We start from the raw sequence: 22,213 nt of genomic DNA, 5'->3' as shown, positions 1-22,213 counted from the left end.
AAAATATTTGAAGGGTTTCTGAGGGATGTTATTCTGGATTATCTCAATGAGAATAACTGTTTAACTCCATATCAGCATGGGTTTATGAGAAATCGCTCCTGTCAAACCAATCTAATCAGTTTTTATGAAGAAGTAAGCTATAGACTGGACCACGGTGAGTCATTGGACGTGGTATATCTCGATTTTTCCAAAGCGTTTGATACCGTGCCGCACAAGAGGTTGGTACACAAAATGAGAATGCTTGGTCTGGGGGAAAATGTGTGTAAATGGGTTAGTAACTGGCTTAGTGATAGAAAGCAGAGGGTGGTTATAAATGGTATAGTCTCTAACTGGGTCGCTGTGACCAGTGGGGTACCGCAGGGGTCAGTATTGGGACCTGTTCTCTTCAACATATTCATTAATGATCTGGTAGAAGGTTTACACAGTAAAATATCGATATTTGCAGATGATACAAAACTATGTAAAGCAGTTAATACAAGAGAAGATAGTATTCTGCTACAGATGGATCTGGATAAGTTGGAAACTTGGGCTGAAAGGTGGCAGATGAGGTTTAACAATGATAAATGTAAGGTTATACACATGGGAAGAGGGAATCAATATCACCATTACACACTGAACGGGAAACCACTGGGTAAATCTGACAGGGAGAAGGACTTGGGGATCCTAGTTAATGATAAACTTACCTGGAGCAGCCAGTGCCAGGCAGCAGCTGCCAAGGCAAACAGGATCATGGGGTGCATTAAAAGAGGTCTGGATACACATGATGAGAGCATTATACTGCCTCTGTACAAATCCCTAGTTAGACCGCACATGGAGTACTGTGTCCAGTTTTGGGCACCGGTGCTCAGGAAGGATATAATGGAACTAGAGAGAGTACAAAGGAGGGCAACAAAATTAATAAAGGGGATGGGAGAGCTACAATACCCAGATAGATTAGCGAAATTAGGATTATTTAGTCTAGAAAAAAGACGACTGAGGGGCGATCTAATAACCATGTATAAGTATATAAGGGGACAATACAAATATCTCGCTGAGGATCTGTTTATACCAAGGAAGGTGACGGGCACAAGGGGGCATTCTTTGCGTCTGGAGGAGAGAAGGTTTTTCCACCAACATAGAAGAGGATTCTTTACTGTTAGGGCAGTGAGAATCTGGAATTGCTTGCCTGAGGAGGTGGTGATGGCGAACTCAGTCGAGGGGTTCAAGAGAGGCCTGGATGTCTTCCTGGAGCAGAACAATATTGTATCATACAATTATTAGGTTCTGTAGAAGGACGTAGATCTGGGTATTTATTATGATGGAATATAGGCTGAACTGGATGGACAAATGTCTTTTTTCGGCCTTACTAACTATGTTACTATGTTACTATGTATGACTTGTGCTCGGGCTAAGCCCTGCTGTTCTTGTGCCAGTGGGTTGCTTTTGCCCTTGCCAGTCCCGAAGAGGCCCTGGATGCATATTTCCATGGATTTTATTTCAGATCTCCCTGTCTCTCAGAGGATGTCGGTCATTTGGGTGGTTTGTGATCGCTTCTCTAAGATGGTCCATTTGGTACCCTTGTCTAAGTTGCCTTCTTCCTCTGATTTGGTGCCATTATTTTTCCAGCATGTGGTTCGTTTGCATGGCATTGCGGAGAACATCGTCTCGGACAGAGGTTCCCAGTTTGTTTCGAGGTTTTGGCGGTCCTTTTGTGCTAAGATGGGCATTGATTTGTCTTTTTCTTCGACTTTCCATCCTCAGACAAATGGCCAAGCCGAACAAACTAATCAGACTTTGGAAACATATCTGAGATGCTTTGTTTCTGCTGATCAGGATGATTGGGTGTCCTTCTTGCCTTTGGCCGAGTTCGCCCTTAATAATCGGGCCAGCTCGGCTACTTTGGTTTTGCCGTTTTTCTGTAATTCTGGTTTTCATCCTCGTTTCTCTTCAGGGCAGGTTGAGCCTTCGGACTGTCCTGGTGTGGATACTGTGGTGGATAGGTTGCAGCAGATTTGGACTCATGTGGTGGACAATTTGACATTGTCCCAGGAGAAGGCTCAACGTTTCGCTAACCGCCGGCGCTGTGTTGGTCCCCGACTTCGTGTTGGGGATTTGGTTTGGTTGTCGTCTCGTTATGTTCCTATGAAGGTTTCCTCCCCTAAGTTTAAGCGTCATTTCATTGGTCCGTATAAGATTTCTGAAGTTCTCAATCCTGTGTCATTTCGTTTGGCCCTTCCAGCTTCTTTTGCCATCCATAATGTGTTCCATAGGTCGTTGTTGCGGAGATACGTGGTGCCTATGGTTCCCTCCGTTGATCCTCCTGCCTCGGTGTTGGTCGAGGGGGAGTTGGAGTATGTGGTGGAGAAGATTTTGGATTCTCGTATTTCGAGACGGAAACTCCAGTACCTGGTCAAGTGGAAGGGTTATGGTCAGGAAGATAATTCCTGGGTTTTTGCCTCTGATGTTCATGCTGCCGATCTAGTTTGTGCCTTTCATTTGGCTCATCCTAATCAACCTGGGGGCTCTGGTGAGGGTTCGGTGACCCCTCCTCAAGGGGGGGTACTGTTGTGAATTCTGTTATCGAACTCCCTTCTGTGGTCATGAATGGTACTTCGGCGAGTTCTGTCCATGGACTCCCTCTGGTGGCTGTGAGTGGAGCTGCTGCTTCTGAGGTTCCTTCCACAGGTGATTTAGTTTATTCTTTGGCTGGCTGCTCTATTTAACTCCACTCAGATCGTTACTCTATTCCAGCTGTCAATGTTCTTGTACTGGTTCAGTTCGGTCTTGGATCTTTCTGGTGACCTGTCTACTCCAGCAGAAGCTAAGTCCCTGCTAATTTATTATTTGTTCATTGTTTTTCTTGTCCATCTTGCTATCATGATTTTGCCTTGCTAGCTGGAAGTTCTGGGATGCAGAGTGGCACCTCCGCACCGTGAGTCGGTGCGGAGGTCTTTTTGCACACTCTGCGTGGTCTTTTTGTAGTTTTTTGTGCTGACCACAAAGATTCCTTTCCTATCCTCAGTCTGTTTAGTAAGTCTGGCCTCCCTTTGCTGAAACCTGTTTCATTTCTGTATTTGTGACTTTCATCTTAACTCACAGTCAATATATGTGGGGGACTTCCTTTACCTTTGGGGAATTTCTCTGAGGCGAGGTAGGCTTTATTTTCTATCTCTAGGGCTAGTTAGTTCTTAGGCTGTGAAGAGGCGTCTAGGGAGAGTCAGGAACGCTCCACGGCTATTTCTAGTGTGTGTTATAGGATTAGGGGTTGCGGTCAGCAGAGCTCCCACTTCCCAGAGCTTGTCCTTTGTTAGTTTAACCATCAGGTCTTTTCGGGTGCTCCTAACCACCAGGTCCATAACACCAATTTGTGTCTACATGTGAAATCCATGTAGTCCTAAAATTTGCCTTGGGTACATCGTGAGTAATCTATCCCTGTTGTTGATCAACATAGTTTCTACTTTCATTCCACTTTAACCTTCGTCCGGCTGAGTAGGTACAATTGTAATATTCCGTTTTAAAATTGCAATAACTTTTTTTTTTGAAAAGCCGTAGAGGGCTGGAATTTCGTGACATCTCTGCAGTTTTGGTCCAGAATATACTGGCCAAATTTCAATAAAATATATATGAAGGTTCAATTGTACCTCTGCAGCCTGTTAACATTGTAAAATTATGCAACCTGACGAAGGTTAATGTAGTGTATATAACATGAATATGAATGTAGCAATTATCTACTGAACACTTTAAGGTTTATTGTCATCACTGATCTTCAGAAGAACACTCCTTCCCAGACATCTAGTTTCCTACTAGCCGGAAGTGAATGCACTATTGATTGATTGACAATTTAGTCCAGTGGCATCATTGAGCCGCCTGTCTCAACTGTTTTAATCACAGATGTTGCAATCAGTTTTATCTCTGCAGCAGATGATGAGTACAAGTTCACTGCAGATGGCTGGATCCAGTGATCTGGCCAACTTGAGAACAAAGCTTCATTGCTCAATAGAAAAGCACTTGTAAGCATTGTGTTTCTTTCCTGAGAGAGCCACAGCTAATACACTGTAGTCGTGGCTGGTAACATAGGCAGCATGTAGTAAACAATACAATTAATAATTCCTCATATTTTGAGAATTTTTAATAAGTAAATAATACATTTTACAATTTCACGGCAATTTAAGCAATTTATCATCATAAGAATAAATCTTTAAAGCATTATATGTCATGAAGTACCAAATCTTAAAGTGACCCTTAGCACAGCATAACCTAAAAGTGTTAGTTAAAAGGGTTTATACCATAAACAACAAATATCACTAATCCACCATTCCTTTCACTAATAGGACTTTAGGCCCCCATTCTCAGAGGGGTTCTCGACAGCCAGATTCTCAGTAATCATACATTTGTTACATATCCTGTGATTAGGTAACACATGTTCTTTATGTGACAACCCTATTAAAAGGTTATGTTTAAATTAGTAAGATAATACCTATCAGCAAAATAGAGGATATCTTGTACATTTCTGAAGGTCTGAGCGAACCCGCAATGATCCTGAAAACAAGCTCTGAAACCCAGTAATTGGGCTCCGTATAGCCTCTACCTTCATTTGCACTGTCATGATCCAGGCCAGAGTTTGTTTCTTGCTATTCTCTCCCCGGTCTGGTCATGTTGGGGTTAACCTTCTTGGCTTCTTTTTTGGATCTGTTTTGCTATTTCAGTTCACAGCTGCCTGCAGGCAGTGTCAGCTATAGTTCTTGCCCCCGATTTGTTTGACTGACCCCGTTACACCCTGATTTGTCCTCTGCCATTTACTCAGTTCCCCTGCCTTCCCATTCCTGCTTCTATGGCCATTTTGCTGTGTGTCCCCCATGCTGTGACCTTGGTATCTGACCCAGCTTGTCCTCTAACCTGTTTCTCTGTCTTACATCTCTTGCATGTCAGCTCCCTACTGGCTCCGACTTCCTTGGCTTGTATCTGACCAAGTGTTTTACTGTTTCCCCTGGTACTGCGTTTCCTGTCTGTTCCTGACCCGGCTTGTCTGATTTCTCTCTTGCCACCTAGTGGCGCTTGTGCTGCAGCACTGAAGTGTTACGCCATGAGTGCTGCCTATCTTCCCTCTCCAGCACCCCATGGGATAGGATGCACTATACAGCACCGCAGCAGTATTACAGGAGCAAAGGTGTTCATGCTTGAAATCACTCCATTTATAGTCTATGAAATTTCCAGAAATAACTGAGCATTTTGGCAGTCCCATTGACCATGAATGGAGTGAAAGTCATGGAGCAGGGGCATCTTTGCTTCATTCAAAATGCCCTATGTAGAGCTTGTTTCCCAGTTTCCAGAGCACCATTCCCAAGGTCGCTGGGTGTCACAAAGGTTGAACCGACCAGTAATTAGCGAATAGAGGATGACTTTCTATCTGTGCTACATGAAGGTTTGTTGTCTCACGGTCTCTAACATGAGTCCTGTTGATAATTAGTATATCTGTAACATATAGATTGCATAATTAATTCATTTATTTTAGTCACTTATTTATAGCACCACAGAGCTTTACAGACATTATTGACACTGTCCCCATTGGAGCTCACAATCTAGATTCTCCACACTTTAGAGTGTAGTAGGAAACTGAAGTAACCAGAGGAAACTCATGCAAACATGGGGAGAAGATCCAAAATAGTGAGCAGCATGTATCACCCACTGGCTGGTCAATCACAGTCGTGAATGTTTATCTCTAAAAACATACTTTTAATAGCTGCCTGGGACCGAGCCGCACTGTGCACTGGTCGTACAGATGAATCTTTAGCAGCATCTTCCCAACTATAGGCAATGACTAGCAAGTCTCTGCCCATATGTGCAAATAGGGAAAGAATTGCCAGTCACTGTCAGCGGGTGTTTAAAAGCCACCGGGGACCTGTCTGTATGACCATTGCACAGTGCGGCTTGGTCCCCAGCTTCTGGAGCTTCAGTACAAGGCTGTTGTGTGGTACACTTTCAAATTTCTTTGTTAGTATAGAAAAAGAGTGCAAAATCTTAACAAATTCCTTGACTATGAAATAAACTATTTTATTTGAAGTATCCATTTATTCAAAGACAAAATCTTTTTAAAATGAGTTACATAAATCAAATATAAAATTGTCTTGAGATAACATTCGTGTTGTTATTCTAACTACTCTCATGATGCTGTATATGTATATGATCTTTTATTTTTGTCTGCATTTATTTCCAAAGATTAAGGCAATACATTTCCCATTGAACTGTCATGCATTAGACAAGATAGTGCCCCCCACTGAGCATTAAAAAGCATAAGTATGCTATTACCTTGCAGATAAAATGTTACTCCTACTTTCTTTTATTTGCACCGAATACAATTTTCTGCCGGAGTTTTATTTCTAATTGAAATCATTTTGTTTTTTAGCTGATTCAAGCTCGCAGGAGACAAAGGGAATGAAAAAGAATGCGGTACTGGTGGAAGGTGTGGTACTCAATGGACCAATAATTGACTGTGTTTCTGGAGAAAAATTTGTGGAAGACGTTTTTAGGATATTGATGAATGAGGTTGTATACAAGGCAAATGATGTCACTGAAAAGGTAAAATTATGATTCCTACTAACTTTAATGTAGCGTTGAGAGTTATGTCGAGATAATATCCAATAATGTATAAAATTTGACCAGTTAGCAAAATTGAGCTAAACAATGACCAAAGCTAGACACTGACCCCAGAATCAAGTCTAGAGACAAGAAGTGTGAAAATAATTATTTGCAAAACATTTTTTTAATAGATAAAATAGACTTAAAGTAAAATGCGGTGTCTCATGACAGAAGAGGACACCTTCCCAATAAAAAAAAAAGTCAAGGCTTAGATACAATAGCGTCCAGTTGATCTTATAGTTTACAGATCCTTGGATATAATAAAGTAAGTGATATAGTAATTATTGCAAATATAAAGCTGTTTCCAAATATAAAATATAATTCATGGTGGTTACCAAGCATATAAGTCACATATAGCTATAGTCACTGACCACTGTGATGTGTATAGGGTAAAGTTATAGTTAAAGCTAAATTGATAATGCAAAATGTTGGGTCCAAATTAAAATTCATAAGCCAAAGTAATAAGGTGCATACATGTTGGTTGAATGGCCGTATATTTGGTAAAATAGACCTAAATGCAGGCACTGGAGACAATATGCAGGCTGCATCCCTTACCCCTATACTATTATGTATATTAAACAATGATCATATCTAACACACAATAGTTTTAAATAGTATATCCTTTATAAGAATCATTAGTACATATTGCTACAATATGCCATTCATTCATGATCTTAGGAATGGACAAAAGCCCCTTTTTACTTTTCCTTAAACAGTAATGCTGCCAATTACTTAATGGCACCATGTGAATATGGCTGTGTTGCAATTTCCTGCAGCACAGATGGAGGCTACAACTGTGCAAGAAAAAAGTGTTTAAAGGAATCTTTACAGAAATTGCTCATTTGGGACATTGATACTGATTTACAGTGGGTACGGAAAGTATTCAGACCCCTTAAACATTTTTACTCTTTGTTTCATTGTAGCCATTTGTTAAATTCAAAAAAAGTTTATTTTTTTAACATTAATGCACACTCTGCACCCCATCTTAACTGAAAAAAACAGAAATGTAGACATTTTTGCAAATTTGTTAAAAAGGAAAAACTGAACTATTACATGGACATAAGTATTCAGACCCTTTGCTCAGTATTGAGTAGAAGCACCTATTTGAGCTAGTACAGCCATGAGTCTTCTTGGGAATGATGCAACAAGTTTTTCACACCTGGATTCGGGGATCCTCTGCCTTTCTTCCTTGAAGATCCTCTCCAGTTCCGTCAGGTTGGATGGTGAACGTTGGTGGACAGCCATTTTCAGGTCTCTCCAGAGATGCTCAATTGGTTTTAGGTCAGGGCTCTGGCTGGGCCAGTCAAGAATGGTCACAGAATTGTTCTGAAGCCACTCCATTGCTATTTTAGCTGTGTGCTTAGAGTCATTGTTTTGTTGGAAGGTGAACCTTCAGTCAAGTCTGAGATCCAAAGCACTGTGGAACAGGTTTTCATCCAGGATATCTCTGTACTTGGCCACATTCATGTTTCCTTCAATTGCAACCAATCATCCTGTCCCTGCAGCTGAAAAACACCCCCATAGCATGATGCTGCCACCACCACGTTTCACTGCTGGGATTGTATTGGGCAAGTCGTTGGGGCGGACACGCATCCTCCTGGTCTGTCGACTGTGCCCCACATTGCTGGTAATAACCGCTGTTTGATTGAATTTATTGTATATCGCCTTATGGTACATAGAATATGGAGAAAGAGTAAGATTTAACAGTGGTAAATTGTGGCATAGTGGTAGATAGATATGGATTAGATCTACCCTTAGTATGATATGGTGAATATATATTGTGCTATTATGTGATCAAGTTAGGGTCTTATAATACATGGCCTCATTGCCACATGTCCAGTTTCTTGGCACGTCCTGTTCCACAGCACTTATGTTTTGTGCAACATTTCTGTATATTTCTGTTTCTCCTTAACCAGTTGTTTATTGTATTTTAATAATAAAGTTTTGTAATTTTTCTAAATTTATATTGACCTTTTGTGTACAGTGTTTGTTTATACAATATGTGATGATAGGTCATAGTAGTCCGATTACCGTTACACATGGCCTTTATATAAATAATTTAGGGCGAATATCTATATCATGTGTAACTGTTATATAAGTTGTCACTATCCTATTAAGAGATACCTACTATTTGGAATTTCAGGCGAAGGAGTGAAGCTTACAACCTTTTTACCTATTACCTTGACAAAGAAGTATGCCTACCAGCCACATAATTATGATGCAGCTGCCATTTTTAGAACCCCTATAAAATCAATTGATGATTAATTCTGACAATACTTCATTTACACCCACTAAGTAGACACAACAAAGCAAGTTTTTTTTGCAGTTTATATATAACAATCTTGTTTAATCATCATCAATTTCTTTCCATTCGCACATAGTGATTTTCTTGCTATGCTCTTTGGCTTGCTCCAGGCAAGCTTTTACAGTTTACTAGCTTGCTTAATGGTTTTGTGTAAAACGGCAGAAGGATAGATAACTCACACATATTTTTGCCATTCTGTTTGCTAAATGAGCCATATTAAATGTTTAAAAAAATCCATGGTAAGGGAGAATATTGTATCTAATTTGGCACAAGCTTCCAAAGGAGCAAGAAAAATATTGATCAAATGAGTCTTTCATTATATGGGACGTCTTGTATTCCTAATGATGTGCACAATTATATTTGTATATTTTTTCATAGTTTCATAATTAACAAATTACACATCTAGTTGAGCTTGGCTATTTTCAGAACTACTCTCAAAGAGTTTATTTTGTGTAGGACAAGTTGACGTTTTGAACTGCATCATTAATTTTATCCCATTATGTAATGAAAAAAGGAAAAAATTCAAGGGAGCTGAAATGGGAAAAAAATTGATTTAAACCCCTTCACCCCCGGAGCTTTTTCCGCTTTTTCATTTTTGTCTTTTGCTCCCCTCCTTCCCAGAGCCATAACTTTTTTATTTTTCCATCAAAATGACCATGTGAGGGCTTATTTTTTGTGGGACGAGATGTACTTTTGAATGATATCATTGGTTTTACCATGCCATGTAACAGAAAACGGGAAAAAAATTCCAAGTGTGATGAAATTGCAAAAAAAGTGCAATCTCACACTTGTTTTTTGTTTGTCTTTTTTGTTAGGTTCACCAAATGCTAAAACTATACTGCCATTATGATTCTCCAGGTCATTACGAGTTCATAGACACCTAACATGTCTAGGTTATTTTTTTTATCTAAGTGGTGAAAAAAAATTCCAAAGTTTGCTTAAAAAAAAAAAATTGCGCGATTTTCCGATACCCTTAGCGTCTCCAATTTTCGTGATCTGGGGTCAGGTGAGGGCTTATTTTTTGCATGCCTAGCTGGTGTTTTTAATGATACCATTTTGGTGTAGATACGTTCTTTTGATCGCCCGTTATTGCATTTTAATGCAATGTCACGGAGACCAAAAAAACATAATTTTGGTGTTTTGATTTTTTTTCTCTCTACGCCATTTAGTGGTCAGGTTAATCCTTTATTTTTATTGATAGATCGGGCGATTCTGAACGCGGCGATACCAAATATGTGTATGTTTGATTTTTTTTAATTGTTTTATTTTGATTGGGGCGAAAAGGGGGGTGATTTGAACTTTTATGTATTTTTTTATTTTTTTATATTTTTAATCACTTTTTTTTAATTTTGGCATGCTTCAATAGCCTCCATAGGAGGCTAGAAGCAGGCACAACTCGATCGCCTCTGCTACATAGAGGTGATGCACAGATCACCTCTATGTAGCAGAAATGCAGGGTTGCTTTGAACGCCGACCACAGGGTGGCACTCAAAGCAATTGGCCATCAACAACCATAGAGGTCTCAAGGAGACCTCTGGTTGTTATGGCAATGCACTGCTGACCCCCGATCCTGTGATGGGGTCAGCAGTGCGAGCGCTTGACGGCGGCATTTAACTAGTTAATGGGCGTGGGCGGATCGCGATTCTGCTCGCGCTCATTGCATGCACATGTCAGCTGTACAAAACAGCTGACATGTCGCGGCTTTGAGGTGGGCTCACCGCCGGAGCCCACCTCAAAGCAGGGGATCAGCCAGCTTACGTACTATTCCGTCAGCTGGCAGAAAGGGGTTAATTTTTTTTCTCACTAAGCAGTAGTGCAATGTTTGCATTACTGTTCATGACAGATTGTTTCCTTTTGGTGTTTAACATAAGGGTTAAATAATTTCTAATTTAATTCTACAAACAACTTTATTTTTAAAACGAGGAAGAGTCGTGATTTAAAGAAGTCCTTTCACTAGGGAAAAAGTGGTCAGTTTTTGCTTTTATTTTATCCCAACTTCTCCCCTGACTACTACATTTTTTGTTAGATTTTTTTAAATCCACCATATGGTTTCTAAGATATAGCCATTTTTAATGCTAATTTTTATGGTCCTTACCAACAGTGCATTGCTTACAGGGTAATAAAGCAGGGCAGTCTGAAGAAATGCCCTAGGAAAATCCTGTCAGTCATCTCCCTAAAAAAAGATCATGCAAATAGCACTAAACTACAGGGCTCATATCTAAAAAGCCAAATGGTGGATTTAAAAATAATGCATTACTCAGTGGAGTAGCTGGAATAAAATAAAAGCAAAATCTATACATTATTTTACCCAGTGACAGGTCCTCTTTAAACTTTTATGATTTTAGCTTTTAATGCTTTTTAAAATATCTTTTTTTTTTCTAATTTTTACATTATTTTAAATCCCTTTAGAGTACTTGAGACTACAATCACTTGGTCACTTAAGCACAGTAAAAAGTAAAGTTACTGACCAAATATGAAGCCCAGGCCTAGACCAGGCTTCATAGCAGCACAAAGATGGTAGTGACGTGGGGCTTCAGCAAGCTCTGGCTGCCATGGATACCTATGAGCTCCTTATGACATTGTCTCAGGGTAGAGGGTGGTTATGGTGGCTGGTGGGATTACATTACACAATTTTTCCTTTGAAGTGCCACTGTGAGAGATTGACAGTGCCACTTAAAGGATCATTCGGCTCAGCTATATAGATAGGTAGAGAAAGCCCTAAAATATTGGACAAATACTCCAGACAGTAATATTCTGTCAAGCTGGTAAACTTAGGAAAAGGATTTTGGTAGTGTTTAAATAATACACAAATTCATTGGAGAGAGGTAAGAGAGGTGTCAGACATCAGTGCCATGTTCAGAGTGATTGACAGTTATACGGTGTAGCTTGCATTTGTCCTACTGTATTTGAATTATAATAATACATTTAAATTCTTAATGCACTAGAAAGCAGCAGCTGATTGATAGTGATATGGTGTAACTGGCATGCCCCACAAATAAAACACTATGCTGCAGGTGCTGGCTTTTTGGATGTGCACTTGCCTAACATTTCTTATTTTGTCTTTTTTGGAAGGTGGTTGAAGGGGGTGTAGCCTCCTATATACAGTATGAGCCCTCACATAGCCTCCTATATACAGTATGAGTCCTTACTAAGCTGCCTATATACAGTATGGGCCCCCATATAGCCTCCTATATACAGTATGAGCCCTCACATAGCCTCCATATACAGTGTGAGCCCTCACATAGCCTCCTATATACAGTCTGAGCCTGCACATAGCTGCCTATATACACAGAATGAGCCCCCATATAGCTCCCTATTTACAGTATTAGCCCCCCACAAAGCTGCCTATATATCATATGAACCCCCATATAGCCTCCTATATAGAGTATGATCCACCACATAGCTGCCTTACACAGTTTGAGCCCCCATATACAGTCATGGCCAAAAGTATTCACACCCCTGCAATTCTGTCAGATAATACTCAGTTTCTCCCTGAAAATGATTGCAAACACAAATTATTTGGTATTATTATCTTCATTTAATTTGTCTTAAATGAAAAAACACAAAAGAGAATGAAGCAAAAAGCAAAACATTGATCATTTCACACAAAACTCCAAAAATGGGCCAGACAAAAGTATTTGCACCCTCAGCCTAATACTTGGTTGCACAACCTTTAGCCAAAATAACTGCGACCAACCGCTTTCGGTAACCATCAATGAGTTTCTTACAATGCTCTGCTGGAATTTTAGACCATTCTTCTTTGGCAAACTGCTCCAGGTCCCTGATATTTGAAGGGTGCCTTCTCCAAACTGCCATTTTTAGATCTCTCCACAGGTGTTCTATGGGATTCAGGTCTGGACTCATTGCTGGCCACCTTAGAAGTCTCCAGTGCTTTCTCTCAAACCATTTTCTAGTGCTTTTTGAAGTGTGTTTTGGGTCATTGTCCTCCTGGAAGACCCATGACCTCTGAGGGAGACCCAGCTTTCTCACACTGGGCCCTACATTATGCTGCAAAATTTGTTGGTAGTCTTCAGACTTCATAATGCCATGCACACGGTCAAGCAGTCCAGTGCCAGAGGCAGCAAAGCAACCCCAAAACATCAGGGAACCTCCGCCATGTTTGACTGTAGGGACAGTGTTCTTTTCTTTGAATGCCTCTTTTTTTCTCCTGTAAACTCTATGTTGATGCCTTTGCCCAAAAAGCTCTACTTTTGTCTCATCTGACCAGAGAACATTCTTTCAAAACGTTTTAGGCCTTTTCAGGTATGTTTTGGCACACTCCAGCCTGGCTTTTTTATGTCTCAGGGTAAGAAGTGGGGTCTTCCTGGGTCTCCTACCATACAGTCCCTTTTCATTCAGATGGCGACGGATAATACGGGTTGACACTGTTGTACCCTCGGACTGCAGGGCAGCTTGAACTTGTTTGGATGTTAGTCGAGGTTCTTTATCCATCCGCACAATCTTGCGTTGAAATCTCTTGTCAATTTTTCTTTTCCGTCCACATCTAGGGAGGTTAGCTACAGTGCCATGGGCTTTAAACTTCTTGATGACACTGCGCACGGTAGACACAGGAACATTCACGTCTTTGTAGATGGACTTATAGCCTTGAGAGTGCTCATGCTTCCTCACAATTTGGTTTCTCAAGTCCTCAGACAGTTCTCTGGTCTTCTTTCTTTTCTCCATGCTCAATGTGGTACACACTATGACACAGGACAGAGGTTGAGTCAACTTTAATCCATGTCAACTGGCTGCTAGTGTGATTTAGTTATTGCCAACACCTGTTAGGTGCCACAGGTAAGTTACAGGTGCTGTTAATTACACAAATTAGAGAAGCATCACATGATTTTTCGAACAGTGTCAATACTTTTGTCCACCCCCTTTTTTATGTTTGGTGTGGAATTATATCCAACTTGGCTTTAGGACAATTCTTTTTGTGTTTTTTCATTTAAGACAAATTAAATGAAGATAATAATACCAAAGAATTTGTGTTTGCAATCATTTTCAGGAAGAAACTGAGTATTATCTGACAGAATTGCAGGGGTGTGAATACTTTTGGTCATGACTGTAGCCTCATATATACATTATGAGCCAGCACATAGCTGCCTGTTATGTTTGCTAATGACAGATGTTATGAAGGCAATCCAGAAACACAGTGTGCTTAGCGATCAGAGCGCACACAGTGATCTGACAAATACCCAAAAATACAAGAACGAGCTCTGAGACGTGGAAACTCTGTAGACTGCACACCTGATCCTATCCTAAACACAACTAAAAGCGGCTGTGGATTGCGCCTAACAACTACCTAGGCAACTCGGCACAGCCTAAGAAACTAGCTAGCCTGAAGATAGAAAAATAGGCCTGACTTGCCCCAGAGAAATTCCCCAAAGGAAAAGGCAGCCCCCCACATATAATGACTGTGAGTAAGATGAAAAGACAAAACGTAGGGATGAAATAGATTCAGCAAAGTGGGGCCCGATATTCTAGGACAGAGCGAGGACAGTAAAGCGAACTTTGCAGTCTACAAAAAACCCTAAAGCAAAACCACGCAAAGGGGGCAAAAAAAACCCACCGTGCCGAACTAACGGCACGGCGGTACACCCTTTGCGTCTCAGAGCTTCCAGCAAAACAAAAGACAAGCTGGACAGAAAAAAAGCAACAAAAAAAAGCAAAAAGCACTTAGCTATACAGAGCAGCAGGTCACAGGAACAATCAGGAGAAGCTCAGATCCAACACTGAAACATTGACAAGGAGCAAGGATAGCAGCATCAGGCGGAGTTAAGTAATGAAGCAGTTAACGAGCTCACCAGAACACCTGAGGGAGGAAGCTCAGAAGCTGCAGTACCACTTGTGACCACAGGAGTGAATTCAGCCACAGAATTCACAACAGTACCCCCCCCTTGAGGAGGGGTCACCGAACCCTCACCAGAGCCCCCAGGCCGACCAGGATGAGCCGCATGAAAGGCACGAACAAGATCGGAAGCATGAACATCAGAGGCAAAAACCCAGGAATTATCTTCCTGAGCATAACCCTTCCATTTAACCAGATACTGGAGTTTCCGTCTAGAAACACGAGAATCCAAAATCTTCTCCACAATATACTCCAATTCCCCCTCCACCAAAACCGGGGCAGGAGGCTCAACAGATGGAACCATAGGTGCCACGTATCTCCGCAACAACGACCTATGGAATACATTATGTATGGAAAAGGAGTCTGGGAGGGTCAAACGAAAAGACACAGGATTGAGAACCTCAGAAATCCTATACGGACCAATAAAACGAGGTTTAAATTTAGGAGAGGAAACCTTCATAGGAATATGACGAGAAGATAACCAAACCAGATCCCCAACACAAAGTCGGGGACCCACACGGCGTCTGCGATTAGCGAAAAGTTGAGCTTTCTCCTGGGACAAGACCAAATTGTCCACTACCTGAGTCCAGATCTGCTGCAACCTATCCACCACAGAATCCACACCAGGACAGTCCGAAGACTCAACCTGTCCTGAAGAGAAACGAGGATGGAACCCAGAATTGCAAAAAAATGGAGAAACCAAGGTAGCCGAGCTGGCCCGATTATTAAGGGCGAACTCAGCCAACGGCAAAAAGGACACCCAATCATCCTGGTCTGCAGAAACAAAACATCTCAGATATGTTTCCAAGGTCTGATTGGTTCGTTCGGTCTGGCCATTAGTCTGAGGATGGAAAGCCGAGGAAAAGGATAGGTCAATGCCCATCCTACCACAAAAGGCTCGCCAAAACCTTGAAACAAACTGGGAACCTCTGTCAGAAACAATATTCTCAGGAATGCTATGCAACCGAACCACATGCTGAAAGAACAAAGGTACCAAATCAGAGGAGGAAGGCAATTTAGCCAAGGGCACCAGATGGACCATTTTAGAAAAGCGATCACAGACCACCCAAATGACTGACATCTTTTGAGAAACGGGAAGGTCAGAAATAAAATCCATCGAAATATGTGTCCAAGGCCTCTTTGGGACCGGCAAGGGCAAAAGCAACCCACTGGCACGAGAACAGCAGGGCTTAGCCCTAGCACAAATCCCACAGGACTGCACAAAAGTACGTACATCCCGTGACAGAGATGGCCACCAGAAGGATCTAGCCACTAACTCTCTGGTACCAAAGATTCCAGGATGACCAGCCAACACCGAACAATGAAGTTCAGAGATAAGTTTATTAGTCCACCTATCAGGGACGAACAGTTTCTCTGCTGGACAACGATCAGGTTTATTCGCCTGAAATTTTTGCAGCACCCGCCGCAAATCAGGGGAGATGGCAGACACAATGACTCCTTCCTTGAGGATACCCGCTGGCTCAGATAAACCCGGAGAGTCGGGCACAAAACTCCTAGACAGAGCATCCGCCTTCACATTTTTAGAGCCCGGAAGGTACGAAATCACAAAGTCGAAGCGGGCAAAAAATAACGACCAACGGGCCTGTCTAGGATTCAAGCGCTTGGCAGACTCGAGATAAGTCAAGTTCTTATGATCAGTCAATACCACCACGCGATGCTTAGCTCCTTCAAGCCAATGACGCCACTCCTCGAATGCCCACTTCATGGCCAGCAACTCTCGTTTGCCCACATCATAATTACGCTCAGCGGGCGAAAACTTCCTGGAAAAGAAAGCACATGGTTTCATCACTGAGCAATCAGAACCTCTCTGTGACAAAACAGCCCCTGCTCCAATCTCAGAAGCATCAACCTCGACCTGGAACGGAAGAGAAACATCTGGCTGACACAACACAGGGGCAGAACAAAAACGACGCTTCAACTCCTGAAAAGCTTCCACAGCAGCAGAAGACCAATTAACCAAATCAGCACCCTTCTTGGTCAAATCGGTCAATGGTTTGGCAATGCTAGAAAAATTACAGATGAAGCGACGATAAAAATTAGCAAAGCCCAGGAACTTTTGCAGACTTTTCAGAGATGTCGGCTGAATCCAATCCTGGATGGCTTGGACCTTAACTGGATCCATCTCGATAGTAGAAGGGGTAAAGATGAACCCCAAAAATGAAACTTTCTGCACACCGAAGAGACACTTTGATCCCTTCACAAACAAAGAGTTAGCACGCAGGACCTGAAAAACCATTCTGACCTGCTTCACATGAGACTCCCAATCATCTGAGAAGATCAAAATGTCATCCAAGTAAACAATCAGGAATTTATCCAGATACTCACGGAAGATGTCATGCATAAAAGACTGAAACACAGATGGAGCATTGGCAAGTCCGAACGGCATCACTAGATACTCAAAATGACCCTCGGGCGTATTGAATGCAGTTTTCCATTCATCTCCTTGCCTGATTCTCACCAGATTATACGCACCACGAAGATCTATCTTAGTGAACCAACTAGCCCCCTTAATCCGAGCAAACAAGTCAGATAACAATGGCAAGGGATACTGAAATTTAACAGTGATCTTATTAAGAAGGCGGTAATCAATACACGGTCTCAGCGAACCATCCTTCTTGGCTACAAAAAAGAACCCTGCTCCCAGTGGTGATGACGATGGGCGAATATGTCCCTTCTCCAGGGATTCCTTCACATAACTGCGCATAGCGGCGTGTTCGGGCACGGATAAATTAAATAATCGACCTTTAGGGAATTTACTACCAGGAATCAAATTGATAGCACAATCACAATCCCTATGCGGAGGTAGAGCATCGGACTTGGGCTCTTCAAATACATCCTGATAATCAGACAAGAACTCTGGGACCTCAGAAGGGGTGGATGACGAAATCGACAAAAATGGAACATCACCATGTACCCCCTGACAACCCCAGCTGGATACCGACATGGAATTCCAATCCAATACTGGATTATGGGTTTGTAGCCATGGCAACCCCAACACGACCACATCATGCAGATTATGCAACACCAGAAAGCGAATAACTTCCTGATGTGCAGGAGCCATGCATATGGTCAGCTGGGCCCAGTATTGAGGTTTATTCTTGGCCAAAGGTGTAGCATCAATTCCTCTCAATGGAATAGGACACCGCAAAGGCTCCAAGAAAAACCCACAACGTTTAGCATAATCCAAATCCATCAGATTCAGGGCAGCGCCCGAATCCACAAACGCCATGACAGAAAACGACGACAAAGAGCATATCAAGGTAATGGACAGAAGGAATTTGGACTGTACAGTACCAATGACGGCAGACCTAGCGGACCGCTTAGTGCGCTTAGGACAATCAGAAATAGCATGAGTGGAATCACCACAGTAGAAACACAGACCATTCAGACGTCTGTATTCCTGCCGTTCAACTCTAGTCATAGTCCTATCGCACTGCATAGGCTCAGGTTTAACCTCAGGCAGTACCGCCAAATGGTGCACAGATTTACGCTCGCGCAAGCGTCGACCGATCTGAATGGCCAAAGACAAAGACTCATTCAAACCAGCAGGCATAGGAAATCCCACCATGACATCCTTAAGAGCCTCAGAGAGACCCTTTCTGAACAAAGCTGCCAGCGCAGATTCATTCCACTGAGTGAGTACTGACCATTTCCTAAATTTCTGACAATATACTTCTATATCATCCTGACCCTGGCACAAAGCCAGCAAATTTTTCTCAGCCTGATCCACTGAATTAGGCTCATCGTACAGCAATCCGAGCGCCAGGAAAAACGCATCGACACTACTCAATGCAGGGTCTCCTGGCGCAAGAGAAAATGCCCAGTCTTGAGGGTCGCCGCGCAAAAAAGAAATAATAATCAAAACCTGTTGAATAGGATTACCAGAAGAATGAGGTTTCAAGGCCAGAAATAGCTTACAATTATTTTTGAAATTTAGAAACTTAGTTCTATCTCCAAAAAACAAATCAGGAATAGGAATTCTTGGTTCTAACATAGATTTCTGATCAATAGTATCGTGAATTTTTTGTACATTTATAACGAGATTATCCATTGAAGAGCACAGACCCTGAATATCCATGTCCACACCTGTGTCCAGAATCACCCAAATGTCTAGGGGAAAAAAAAAAAGTGAACACAGAGCAGAAAAAAAAAAAAAAAAAAATGATGTCAGAACTTTTTCTTTCCCTCTATTGAGAATCATTAGTTAGGCTCCTTGTACTGTTATGTTTGCTAATGACAGGTGTTATGAAAGCAATCCAGAAACACAGTGTGCTTAGCGATCAGAGCGCACACAGTGATCTGACAAATACCCAAAAATACAAGAACGAGCTCTGAGACGTGGAAACTCTGTAGACTGCACACCTGATCCTATCCTAAACACAACTAAAAGCGGCTGTGGATTGCGCCTAACAACTACCTAGGCAACTCGGCACAGCCTAAGAAACTAGCTAGCCTGAAGATAGAAAAATAGGCCTGACTTGCCCCAGAGAAATTCCCCAAAGGAAAAGGCAGCCCCCCACATATAATGACTGTGAGTAAGATGAAAAGACAAAACGTAGGGATGAAATAGATTCAGCAAAGTGGGGCCCGATATTCTAGGACAGAGCGAGGACAGTAAAGCGAACTTTGCAGTCTACAAAAAACCCTAAAGCAAAACCACGCAAAGGGGGCAAAAAAAACCCACCGTGCCGAACTAACGGCACGGCGGTACACCCTTTGCGTCTCAGAGCTTCCAGCAAAACAAAAGACAAGCTGGACAGAAAAAAGCAACAAAAAAAAGCAAAAAGCACTTAGCTATACAGAGCAGCAGGTCACAGGAACAATCAGGAGAAGCTCAGATCCAACACTGAAACATTGACAAGGAGCAAGGATAGCAGCATCAGGCGGAGTTAAGTAATGAAGCAGTTAACGAGCTCACCAGAACACCTGAGGGAGGAAGCTCAGAAGCTGCAGTACCACTTGTGACCACAGGAGTGAATTCAGCCACAGAATTCACAACAGCTGCCTATATAGAATGTGAGCACCCTTATAGCCTCTTATATGCAGTATGAGCCCGCAGATCGCTTTCTATATGCAGTATGAGCCCCCACAGCCTCCTATATACAATATGAACCCCCACATAGACTCTCATTTACAATCTGAGCCTGCATATAGTCCCTTATATTCAGCATGAGCCCCACATAGCTTCCTATATTCAGCACCAGCCCTCACATAGCCCATATATATAGACACACATTCAATACATATATTAATTTAAAAAAACACATACGTTCATTCTACTAGTGCTCTGCACTGATCCGCAGGGCTCCACTTGTTCTTGTGCATACACGCTGGCGCATGCTGGTTGATGACATTATCATGCCAGCACATCACAGCAGCGGCGACGGGACCTCCCCTGGAGCTGCACTGCTATTTGTATCATTGGCACTGGACCTCCAGGAGAAATCCCTACCGGGATACAAAAAATTGTACTGAGATAAATCTGTCCATGGTCCCCCCAGAGCTTCAGGCCAATAATCCGCCTAAGATCACTACTGACAACTTCTCTTCCTGTATTAGTTCAAACAAAGGAGCAACCTATGTCTTTCTTATCCAGGTAGCTGTTGGTAAGTGAGCATCATTTAGTTCAATATTTTTTATGACTCCAATCCCCTAGGAAATTTTCTTTCTTCACACTTAACCCTTTTAAATCTCCACCAAAATATAATTGAACAAAGTTATTGAAATATTTCTGATAATGGCTATCCCACATTATGTCATATTATGGATCCTTTGGTTTAAAAAATGTGACATCCATAGAGTGCCAGGGGTACATATTGTAGCTTCTATTTCAACTAAATTCATATAGATGCAGGCACAAAAGAGATTTTTTTCTTTCAGATCCCATTCTAGTGTGGGAGAAAAATAATAGAATGCTTGATCTGATGTAGTATTGTTGCATAATTTTCAAAAGCACCATATGATGGTAAATATAGTTTTTCATTTTCATTTTTTGCTCCCCTTCTTCCCAGAGCCATAACTTTTTTATTTTTTGTCAAAATGGCCATATGAAGGCTTTTTTTTTTGTCGGATGAGTTGTACTATTGAAGTACACCATTGGTTTTACCGTGTTATGTACTGAAAGACAGGAAAAAAAAATCAAAATGCGGTGAAATTGCAAAAAAGTGCAGTCCCACACTTGTTTTTTTGGTATTTTTTTCAACATGTTCACTAAATGCTAAAATTGATCTGCCATTATAAATTTTCCAGGTCAGTATGAGTTCATAGACACCAAACATGTCTAGGTTCTTTTTCATCTAAGTGGTGAAAAAAATTTCAAACTTCCAAAATGTGCCATTTTCTGATACCTGTAGCGCCTCCATTTTTCGTGATCTCGGATTAGGTGAGGGCTTATGTTTTGCACAATGAGTTGACATTTTTAATCATACCATATTGGTGCAGATACGATCTTCTTATTGCCCGTTATTACACCATGAAAATTTAATTCTGGCATTTTGAATTTTTTCTCGCTACGTCGTTTAGCAATCAGGTTAATCTTTTCTTTTCTTGATAGATCAGGCGATTTTGAATGAAGGTTTTAAGGTTGGCGGAATGCACCGAGTATATATATATATGTGTAAATAGGTGCGTTCGCAACCCGGGGTCCACCATGCAGGAGTGGAACCTAATGCTGGCAAATGGCGGCGCTATATGGCGGTATAAGCAAACACTTTTAACACCACAGATTCACTAGAAACAAGATACTGTGCCCTGTTAGCGTCACAGGGGAACACAGCTAACTGCTTAGCTGATGGCAGTCAGTGGTCATGCACCAGAAAAGCACACAAACACTCCTCACCGGAGGTGTCGGTATTCTAGGTGCTTAGTTCAGCTGGGTCCCTGAATACATACATTCAAAACTCCTCACTGGAGGTGCCGATATTCTAGGGGCTTATTTCAGCCAGGTCCCTGAATACATACATACAGGCGCAACCACAAATAACAAGCTCATAATATGAGGTGTACAAGCGCATGGCCGTGCGGCCATGCAAACCTTTTATAGCTGCAGCAGCTTCAGGACCTTCCTAGGAAACCAATGGAAGTTGCTACCAGAGCAACTTCAGGATCTTCCTAGAGGACCAATGGAAGCTGCAGTAGTACTTGAGCATGTGACCCTTGACCTCCAATGAGAGGTCTTACCTTGGGCATGCTCAGTGTGTGCAAAGCAGGACTTAGTCCCAGAAAAGCCTGCTCGCTGCTGACAAGTGCAGGCTACAAGAGCAGAGCCTGAAAAGCAGTAGTAACTAGTGTTGAGCATTCCAATACTGCAAGTATCGGGTATCGGCCGATATTTGCTATATCGGAATTCCAATACCGAGTTCCGATATTTTTGTGATATCGGAAATTGGAATCGGCGTGTGCGGTGCATATGGTTCCCAGGGTCT

General features: G+C 41.9%; 1 protein-coding gene across 1 annotated transcript in view; it reads left to right on the top strand.

The window, feature by feature from the left end:
- Positions 1-22,213, top strand: part of GADL1 (glutamate decarboxylase like 1) — a 462,065-nt gene that overhangs the window by 97,506 nt on the left and 342,346 nt on the right. The window contains exon 2 of the mRNA XM_069730021.1: positions 6,383-6,555. Coding sequence (XP_069586122.1) covers positions 6,383-6,555 — 173 coding nt within the window. The remainder of the gene's footprint in view (positions 1-6,382; positions 6,556-22,213) is intronic.

The sequence above is a fragment of the Ranitomeya imitator genome, chromosome 6 (assembly GCF_032444005.1).
Source record: "Ranitomeya imitator isolate aRanImi1 chromosome 6, aRanImi1.pri, whole genome shotgun sequence".
Taxonomy (NCBI): Eukaryota; Metazoa; Chordata; class Amphibia; order Anura; family Dendrobatidae; genus Ranitomeya; species Ranitomeya imitator.
Note: the sequence above shows the minus strand (reverse complement) of the source record. Positions and strands in the feature narration are given on the sequence as shown.